At 37.0% G+C, this 11,266-nt stretch overlaps 1 protein-coding gene across 1 annotated transcript in view; it reads left to right on the top strand.

Annotated features, from left to right (window-relative positions):
- Nucleotides 1-11,266, top strand: part of LOC126260454 (dynein axonemal heavy chain 6) — a 1,163,459-nt gene that overhangs the window by 398,536 nt on the left and 753,657 nt on the right. Inside the window, exon 59 of the mRNA XM_049957783.1 lies at nt 10,143-10,253. Within this exon, the coding sequence (XP_049813740.1) occupies nt 10,143-10,253 (111 nt within the window). The remainder of the gene's footprint in view (nt 1-10,142; nt 10,254-11,266) is intronic.

The following is an 11,266-nucleotide window of genomic DNA, read 5'->3' as shown; positions in this document are numbered from 1 at the left end:
GAGCTCCATCGTGCATGAACCACATGTTGTGTCGTACTTGTAAAGGCACATGTTCTAGCAGCACAGGTAGAGTATCCCGTATGAAATCATGGCGGTGAATCGAGGAAGTACAGTACATACTGACAAAACTAAAATGAGCTCTAACATGGAAATTAAGTGTTTCCGGACACATGTCCACACAACATCTTTTCTTTATTTGTGTGTGAGGAATGTTTCCTGAAAGTTTGGCCGTACCTTTTTGTAACACCCTGTATATTAGAGCAAGAGAGATTATGAATGAGAACACCTGAACATAAAGATAAAGAAACTGTATTTCTGGTTTGTTTCAAACATGTTCTGAATACACTGTTATCAGAACCTTTATTGCTAGCAAGGTTTTATGAATTCACGAAACAGATGTCTACTGAATCTTCTACAAAGCCTGGCTCATTGGAACGTTTAACCAAAAGGAGTAGCATAGCATTAAAAATGTTTACAGTGAAGCTCACCAAGAGTTATCGAGTGTGATGACAGATTGACTGCAACCTACGTTGCCTTCAGTACTTAAACAATATGACATGAAATATGTCTTCAAGAGTGATAAAACTGGCATATTTTACTGATTCTTATTCAGTTAAAATTAATCAATGCAAGTGATATTTGAGTTTAATGGGGAAAATACTTTAATGAGATAATTATAGAATGGATAGGATGTACGTTGGATAGATCTGAAAAACAATCCTTACCTGTCACAAGTTTAAAACCATGGTGTTTTAAAAATGCTAGGATATTTCCAGTTAAATATACTGTGTACACGAAGGCATGGATGGTGGCTGCTATGTTCATTGAATGGATTCTCAAATTCAATAAGCAATTTTTATAAGAAAATGTTATGTGGCAGTTGTTGCAAAGTACCGAACAAAGTCTGATATTAAATTAAAAGCTGTTATGATTATATTTTTGCATCAAAATAACACAAGTGTTTTATAACCATGTGATCAAGGTAGTATAAAAACCTTGAAATTTCAATACTGAAAGTAACTGTTACAAAAATTTAATTCAATCAAAGCACTCTGTTAGCTGCACTGGAAATTGAACAGGGTGTCCCAGGAAGAATGGCCAATGTACCCATTATCTCAACTGATTTACCCATTCATTGTTAGTGAATTCAGTTCTCAATATAGATTTTGTTTCCAATGAAAATAAACAATGTTCAAGGTCACAGAGGTGAACAGATGAGGTGGTGTGAGGGTTGTTGTTGTTGTGGTCTTCAGTCCTGAGACTGGTTTGATGCAGCTCTCCATGCCAATCTATCCTGTACAAGCTCCTTCATCTCCCAGAGCCTACTGCAACCTACATCCTTCTGAATCTGCTTAGTGTATTCATCTCTTGGTCTCCCTGTACGATTTTTACCCTCCATGCTGCCCTCCAATGCTAAATTTGTGATCCCTTGATGCCTCAGGACATGTCCTACCAACCGATCCCTTCTTCTAGTCAAGTTGTGCCACAAACTTCTCTTCTCCCCAATCCTATTCAATACCTCCTCATTAGTTACGTGATCTACCCACCTAATCTTCAACATTCTTCTGTAGCACCACATTTCGAAAGCTTCTATTCTCTTCTTGTCCAAACTATTTATTGTCCATGTTTCACTTCCACACATGGCTACACTACATACAAATACTTTCAGAAACAACTTACTGACACTTAAATCTATACTCGATGTTAACAAATTTCTCTTCTTCAGAAACGCTTTCCTTGCCATTGTCAGTCTACATTTTATATCCTCTCTACTTTGACCATCATCAGTTATTTTGCTCCCGAAATAGCAAAACTCCTTTACTACTTTAAGTGTCTCATTTCCTAATCTAATTCCTTCAGCATCACCCGACTTAATTCGACTACATTCCATTATCCTCGTTTTGCTTTTGTTGATGTTCATCTTATATCCTCCTTTCAAGACACTGTCCATTCCATTCAACTGCTCTTCCAAGTCCTTTGCTGTCTCTGACAGGATTACAATGTCATCGGCGAACCTCAAAGTTTTTATTTCTTTTCCTTGGATTTTAATACCTACTCCGAATTTTTCTTTTGTTTCCTTTACTGCTTGCTCAATATACAGATTGAATAACATCGGGGAGAGGTTACAACCCTGTCTTACTCCCTTGCCAACCACTGCTTCCCTTTCATGCCCCTCGACTCTTATAACTGCCATCTGGTTTCTGTACAAATTGTAAATAGCCTTTCGCTACCTGTATTTTACCCCTGCCACCTTTACAATTTGAAAGAGAGTATTCCAGTCGACATTGTCAAAAGCTCTCTCTAAGTCTACAAATGCTAGAAATGTAGGTTTGCCTTTCCTTAATCTTTCTTCTAAGATAAGTCGTAAGGTCAGTACTGCCTCACGTGTTCCAACATTTCTACGGAATCCAAACTGATCTGCCTCGAGGTTGGCTTCTACTAGTTTTTCCATTTGTCTGTAAATAATTCGTGTTAGTATTTTGCAGCTTTGACTTATTAAACTGATGGTTCGGTAATTTTCACATCTATCAACACCTGCTTTCTTTGGGATTGGAATTATTATGTTCTTCTTGAAGTCTGAGGGTATTTCGCCTGTCTCGTACATCTTGCTCACCAGATGGTAGAGTTTTGTCAGGACTGGCTCTCCCATGGCCGTCAGTAGTTCTAATGGAACGTTGTCTACTCCCGAGGCCTTGTTTCGACTTAGGTCTTTCAGTGCTCTGTCAAACTCTTCACGCAGTATCGTATCTCCCATTTCATCTTCATCTACACCCTCTTCCATTTCCATAATATTGTCCTCAAGTACATCACCCTTGTATAGACCCTCTATATACTCCTTCCACCTTTCTGCTTTCCCGTCTTTGCTTAGAACTGGGTTTCCATCTGAGCTCGTGTGAGGGTTACAGACAGAGAAGAAGAAGGCAAAAAGATTCTAAGTAATATATCTTAAGATCTAAAAAAAAAAAAAAACCTGTCCAGCATACATGGGCTTTGAAATGTGTACCTTTAGAGCTATAAGCCTTGTTCAGTAGAAGAGATGTGTTTCACAGTAGCAAAGATGAAGAAATGCTCACAGCTGTTAAAGCATGCATCTTAAAGTCCATGTTAATTAGACTTCTTTGCCTCAGATGTCTTCAGGCAGATAAAGACATTGGAAAAAACAATAAGAAATTTTTCCGAAAAACAATAATATCTATACTACTACACAAAGGCAACATCCTTTTTAATGTTGTCACCAGAAATGGTATTTACAAAAGAACAGAAAGAGTGGGAGAAGCTGACAGCGGGAAAGATCAGTTTTTATTCCAGAGATATGATGTAACATGCAATGTAATACAACTTATTTTAGAAGATAGGTTAAGGAGAAGTAAACTTGCTGCTATAGCATTTGTAGACTTAGAATAAGCATTTGACAATGCTGAGTAGAACACACTCTTTGAAATTCTGAAAGTATCAGGGGTAAAACACTGAAAGGAAAAGGCTATTTACAACTTCTAGAGAAGCCAAAATGCAGTTATAAGAGTCAAAGGGCATGTAAGGAAAACACTGGTTGAGAAGGAACTGAGACAGGGTTGTAGCCTGTTACCAATGTTATTCAAGCTGTAGACTGAGCTAGCAGCAAAGGTAACAAAAGAAAAACATGGTGAAGGAATTAAAAAATTCAGGGAGAAGAAGCAAAAACTTTGAGATTTGCCAATGACACTGTCATTCTATCAGAGACAGTAAAGGACTTAGAAGGGCAGCTGAATGGATGGACAGTGCCTTGAAAAGGGAATATATAATCAACATCAAAAAAAGTACAGCAAGGGTAGTGGAATGTAGTCAAATTAGGCATTGCTTGGGAAATTAGCTTATGGTAGGTAATGTTATGCTAGAAGTAGTAGATGAGTTTTGCTATTTGGGCTGTAAAAGACAAGTAACTGATGATGGCTGAAGTACGAAGGATATAAAATGTGGACTAGCAATGGCAAAATAAGTGTTTCTGAAGAACAGGAATTTGTTAACATTGAATATAGTTTCAAACAATGGAAACTCCATGTTGGAATGTCATCAATGTAGAAAAAGATAGATTACTATAAACCATGAATATAATATGTTAAGTTGCATATACCATACTTACTCGAATCTAAGCTGCACCCGAATCTAAGCCGCACCTGAAAAATGAGGCGGATCAATTCCATGGCCTCCACGCTCTCCTGACCTGAACTCTCTTGACTTTCATTTATGGGGGCATTTGAAAGCTCTTGTCTACACAACCCCGGTACCAAATGTAGAGACTCTTCGTGCTCGTATTGTGGATGGCTGTGATACAATACGCCATTCTCCAGGGCTGCATCAGCGCATCAGGGATTCCATGCGACGGAGGGTGGATGCATGTATCCTCACTAATGGAGGACATTTTGAACATTTCCTGTAACAAAGTGTTTGAAGTCACGCTGGTACATTCTGTTGCTGTGTGTTTCCATTCCATGATTAATGTGATTTGAAGAGAAGTAATAAAATGAACTCTAACATGGAAAGTAAGTGTTTCCGGACACATGTCCACATAACATATTTTCTTTCTTTGTGTGTGAGGAATGTTTCGTGAAAGTTTGGCCGTACCGTTTTGTAACACCCTGTATACTGTGCTCAAACCTTGCCACAGTGTCAGCTCTTTATTTAAATTTTGTTAACAATGTGAAATTGTCAATGTCAGAGTAATTAAAGATTTACATTTTCAACTTCACTTTTTTTCAACTGCTTTAAGCAGATCCATATTTGTTTTAAGTGAAATAACCATTTGTTTTGTTCTTGATTTCTCACCATTGTAAAATAACAGATTTACATTTATCTGTACTTGAAAATAAAAGACACAAATTTTTTTAGGATTACTGATGAATGGGATAAAACCGTCGGATTTGACCAATGATGTCAGAAGTTACCAGAGAAGATTCTTTGCACAGATTTAGCAGCAAATACAAATGCTGAGAAACAAAGGAATACAGGACAGAGAAAACAGATGATAGACATACATCACATATATTTCTATTTCGAACATAGTATTAAGTATATCGCTTCTTTGAGTCTTGGTGTCCCATTCTTCAGTTGGCCTATTGTGCTCAACTGAAGAATGGGTTTTTAGTGCAAAACAGAAAGGAAAAAAAGGACATAAATAATGTTAGCGTGGCATACCTCACTTGACATATATGAGTTGTGTCCCGAACTTCAGTTAATCTGTATAGGTCAACTGCAGAATGAGATACAAATTACCATATTCAACTTTTTCACCTTCGCTAGCAATAGTATCCTATTCTTCAGTTGACTTATATAGATCAACTGAAGTACAGGTCACAAATATTTCATCTGCCATCTTTTCACCTTTGATAGTACTAGTATCAACTGAAAAGTATCTTAGTAGTACTATTGCTAGTGAAGGTGAAAAGGAACAACAACTGTCAAATTTGTATTCCATACTGCAGTTGATGAATCCTGCTTCAAGTCGTCCATATTCACAGGAAAGGATAAATTGATACCTTCAAACAAAAAACAAAAAGTAAAAATTGTTCAGAATGAAAAGCTGGTTTTCCAGAATATCTGAAACTCACTAAGAATGAATTGGAATAAACAAATGATTTAAATTAATTCAAGTGACAAAAATCATACACAATGTATAGTACTGTCTTTTAAAAACATGTTCATTTACTTCGATTTACAATGATGACACCTCACCACAGAAGATAACGAATTTATTATCTATGACTCAAAAATAAAGACATTGATATCTATGAATGAACTATGATGTCATTGGTCAGTTACTATCTATGGCTCAAAAATAAAGACATTGATATCGATGAATAAACAATGACATCATTGGTCAAAACTGACGGGTTGTATCCCATTCTTCAGTTGACCCATAATTTGGACAGAAAATTCACAGATTTCAGCAATTCATTAACTTAAATGCACCACTTACTGAGTTCAGAAATTATCTGAAGTGTTTCAGTAATAACAGTACCCAAAGACAAGTGGTAACTTAGTAACAGTAGCAACCAGTGTCGTTTGTTTGTTCTAACAAAAGAAAATAAACCAATAGATCAAAACTGTAAGAGGCATATTGTTTTTCATATCGAACAACATGGTTTTATGTTGAAAGAAAAGAAAAGCTATAAAATCGCATAGCATCTTACAGGGAGAGCAGTATTATTTTGTGGTAAATGATTTTTCATTTTAAGTATTTTTGTGTCTTGTTTTTCCTTCTACTTAATGCTACTTCTATGCTACACATATTAAAATGGTTGAGAACATCATGAATACACCAACTAGATAGTTTTTCTTTCCTACCAGTGTGAGGACAACATTTATAAGACTAAATCAAGCTTTCTTTACATTTATGAGAGCTGAACTGAGAAAAATTTAGCAAACCTGAGAAAACATACAGTATCCTGTTATAGCCCACTTTCCAAAAACATTTTAAGTATATGGAAAGATTGAAACATGTGTAATTAGAGGGAATAGGCATATCTCCATTTTGTACAAATGAATGTTTTGACTGCTTACAGCCGGCCAGAGTGGCCGTGCTGTTCTAGGTGCTACAGTCTGGAACCGAGTGACCGCTACGGTTGCAGGTTCGAATCCTGGCTCGGGCATGGATGTGTGTGATGTCCTTACGTTAGTTAGGTTTAATTAGTTCTAAGTTCTAGGTGACTGATGACCTCAGAAGTTAAGCCGCATAGTGCTCAGAGCCATTTGAACCATTACTGCTTACATAAGTCTGTCATGAAATATACATTTAGACACTGGCAGGCATAAAAAGTAACTCATGGGTGGTCCAATCGAGGTAGTGCAAAATTTGATGCTGTATAAAAACACTATCATAGTACAATTAGTTACAATTCATTAGTGGCATTTTTTTTATTTATTTCTTTTTTTTTATTATGTCCTACATGTGTGGTTATACAGTGTCTCCTGGGGTAAATACAATGCGCCTGCATTTGATTCTTTATCAACAAATGGAATGTATTTTAGCAGTATGAAGTAAATATGAATTTGGTGGCCAGTGATTTCAGTATCTAATTTTTTATGCTACACCCGTTGAGAGGAAACTTATTCTTACTTATCTCTATGTACTTATTTATTTGCTTGTGTCTGTATGTGTGGATGGATATGTGTGTGTGTGCGAGTGTATACCTGTCCTTTTTTCCCCCTAAGGTAAGTCTTTCTGCTCCCGGGATTGGAATGACTCCTTACCCTCTCCCTTAAAACCCACATCCTTTAGTCTTTCCCTCTCCTTCCCTCTTTCCTGATGAGGCAACAGTTTGTTGCGAAAGCTTGAATTTTGTGTGTATATTTGTGTTTGTTTGTATGTCTATCGACCTGCCAGCGCTTTTGCTTGGTAAGTCTCATCATCTTTCTTTTTAGATATACTTATTTAATTATTTTTTTTAGCTAGCATTCCCCCACAGCTTCACTCAAATATATCAAAATAAACTTCTCCTCCCCTTCTCTGTGTCCACCTCTTCCTCTCTGTCTGTCCACCTCATCCTTCTACCTCTATTTGTCTCCTATTCCCCACTCTTCCTGTCTCTGCATCTCCTCCCACTCTCCTTGTGCATGTCCTTCACCCTGTCTCTCTGACCTTATCTTCCTCCCACCTCCCACTGACCATGCCCTTTTCTCACTTTTTCTTTCCATATCCACCTCCCCCTCGTCCCCTTCGATCTGCCCATCATCCTTCTACACCTTCCTCTTGCCTCTTACACTCCCCCTCCGCCTCTCTCTCTTTTTCCTCCCCTCCCTTGCTCTGTCCAGTCCCTCCTCTACCTATCTGAATCTGTCTCTAACCATGCCCAGTGACATGTGTAGCCCCTGGAATACAGCTCAGTAAAGCAGGCCAATACTACTCCCACAACATCCCTGTCATGGAGGGCAGGGTGCACATCGGGGGCTTGAAAATAATTTATTTGCCCCTGGTGTACAAGTCGCCATACAATTAAGGTCAAGAAACTGGACTGATACTATTCCAACACAACATACCTGTCACACAGGACAGCCTGCATGTCAGGCATCAGGAAACCGTTTTTGTGCAACTGACATGTAGGCTGACCTGCAAAGCAGGTTGTTTTGGAAGGCTAGTAGGTTCCCACACAACATGCCTGTCATGCAGGGCAGCCTATATGCCAGGAACTGGAAAAAACATGTTTTTGCCCTATCTCCACTCCTACTGGAGCTCTATGAGGTTATAAACCCCACAGTGCTGAGACTCATGAGGTCTGCTGCTTCTGTGCAAAACTGATTGAAATCCCAGAGGCTCTTTTCAGTTTGTACTGTACTTTCCTGTTAAAACTCTATGGTGAAGTCATTTCAGATGGTTGCAGCCAAGATGAGGGTTCCATTCATGTACATAATATTTTAGTAACTAATAACTGTTTTCATCAAGTGCTGCAAACAGTGGTCTTGAATGTTCTCTGTGCATGGACTGCAGCCACTTTGTAAATAAATGACGTTATGCTCTGTTTACCAGAGCCTGACTTTTCGACACCTGCTTCATTCTTTAATGTACATTTATTATTCAGTGCCAGCATTGTTATTCTGTGAAATTCACCACATGTTGGGATATTTTAGATCTAGATATGCAATGCTTTGAATGATTTTAAAAGTGAGGCTTGATTAGATTAAAAATTTGTTCCTATTTATTAAGTTTTCCAATATTATAATTCTAATAGCACAATTGGTAGGCCTCGTACAGCACTCTTTGATCAGCGTACACTTGTAACATAAAGACAGTCTTCATTAAAAAATATTTTCCACTAAAAAGTAATTAAATATCTGTGCCCCATAATATCAGCAAACCTTGTAACAAGTCACTCTTCTCCCATAGACACGCTTATCTCACAAATTTGTTTGAGGAACTCACTGAAATTTAGAAAGTATTGGAAAGGACTAGTGACAGTTTAAAGCTTGTAGTTGGTACATGAGGAGAATGCAGACAGCACAATTGACACTCATTGCTGCTGAAAGATGTTTCTTGGTTCAAGTCATTCCCTGGTAATCATGTCAAATTGTGTAACACTGAATAAGCTTTGTAAAGAGTAAAAATATATAAACTGAACTCTCAACATATGTAGACCTGTCATCATGTGCACAGAAAACAACATCTCAAGCTTCTGTCGCTGTTTTTGCCACAGCTGTTGCTTATTTAATGTCACAAGATACTGCAGCAATAGAAGGAGGTGTAGCAACCTTACAGTGAGTAGTGTTGTGTGGATACAGAAGAGCACACTGTCTGTATCATTGTACAGCATTTACATGCATCCTGAATGTTATGTCAAAGTATCATAAATCTTCAGGACACTACCCTCTCTGCTCATTGTTTTTGAATATTCAGTAATGATAATGTCATTGCAATATAGATGTTACTGTAGTGAAAATAATGTGTGTCATTTTGCCTGACAATAAAATTCTTGAGCTCATCTGCAGCTACAATTTTAATAATTCTCCATCTGCCCAGTAATGTAACAAAGCTTGGTTCTTTGTGGTTACAACATTCATTTGTAGAGCATAATATAGTACAATGTATCACATGATGCAAAGACATCATCAGAAAATTGTAAGGTGATGCTTTCCAATATGCAAATGGCATTATCAATAGGGACAAGTAAGACTTGAGGCTTTAAGAGAGGGGTATATACGTCGTGACCGTATAACACTCTTTGTAAAAAACAGAATGTTTGCTTATTTTTCAGAGTAAAGGAGGGGAGGAGGGAAAAATGTGAAACAGTTAGTAATCAATTGTCAAGGACCAAAGACTGAGAAGTGACAAATGAAGTAATGTTGCCTCTGCGTAAAATTATTCATCAAAGATGAGGACTCACACCTTTCATCACAACAATAGACTTGCAACATTGTTATAATTATTTAGTACTGATCTTGCCCTATTAGTCTGATTTGTCATCACAAATTATGACAGAATTGTATTTTTGGTTTTATAGAAGCTAAAAATGGATACAATGTATTCTGATTATCTGTGATGTGCTATTTTTATGTATATGTTTTACCTGGCTAGATACCTGCTTACAGGCCCTCTCTTGCATGTAAACAGGAAGTTGTGACAGATATCATGCATCATAGGTGTATCTTTGACCCTTGTCAATCTTTTTTTCCAGGTTATATTGACTGTATCTCTTATAATATGGTGTGAGAATGTACATCTTGTATTTATGCCAGACAAGAATATTAAGCAAGCCCTGGCTTCATTTGAAAAGAAATGTTTTCAGGTAAGGTATAAGTCATCAAAAATGTGAAAATAAATGTGAACAGGTTCTGTTAAGGTTTCTTTTTTACATAATTGTAGTGTTTTTTGTGTGCTTATGATTTAGATTACAATATTATTATATTCTCTTTCAAGATGAAAGAAGATAAACATAACATACCTAACAATGGAATGTTACCTACAGGATGGAATGTAACAATAGTATGAAAAGTATATCTTCAGGCACAAATACCTCAGTCAGACAAAAGAAATATTAATAGACCCTGTTATCAGAGCTTCATTTCTTCAAAAACTGAATTTCATTTGCTGTATTAATAACGTGTTCTAACTAGACTGACAACAAACAGTAAATAATTAGTTTTTCTTATGTCTGTACTTGATAATGAACACTTTCCACCAAACACAAGTCATTATTATATTCCATAGAAAATATTAAACCTTTTAGAAACAACTCCTTGAAAAATTTTATGATAATCTGAATTCCAAGCCCAGAAATAAATGTGAGTTGGCAACCACTCAACTACAGTGTATTTATTTATTAATAATATACACATGCAACAAAGCGGAAAATCCCACTAGCCTTCAAGTCGCCACTCTATTTTCCATTTCTCTCTCTCTCTCTCTCTCTCTCTCTCTCTCTTTCTCTTTCTCTCTCTATCTCCATGTGAACAGGCTTTCACCACACATCTCTACTATACTTATATTAGATATTAGTTTATTATGCATTGCACTTCCTAGCCCATGTAATGCCTTATTGGTTTCTATTATTACAATTCTGTCTGTCCATAGTATGCTTACTTTTACTGCAAGCTTAGGACAGATGTTGTTGGTTTGATGTTGTACTGCTAGAGCTAGTGAGATTTGCTCATGATTGTGTGCTTGGCTACCTAAGCTGTTTTCATTATGTTACTCTTACAATAGAGCTTGAAGCCATTATACTTGTATCTTATAATGTATGTTAGCTGTTTTGTACATGTTACACAAATGTCCGTAGACAGACATGTAGTTGGCTGCGTA

This window comes from Schistocerca nitens, chromosome 5, assembly GCF_023898315.1.
Source record: "Schistocerca nitens isolate TAMUIC-IGC-003100 chromosome 5, iqSchNite1.1, whole genome shotgun sequence".
Lineage (NCBI taxonomy): Eukaryota > Metazoa > Arthropoda > Insecta > Orthoptera > Acrididae > Schistocerca > Schistocerca nitens.
Note: the sequence above shows the minus strand (reverse complement) of the source record. Positions and strands in the feature narration are given on the sequence as shown.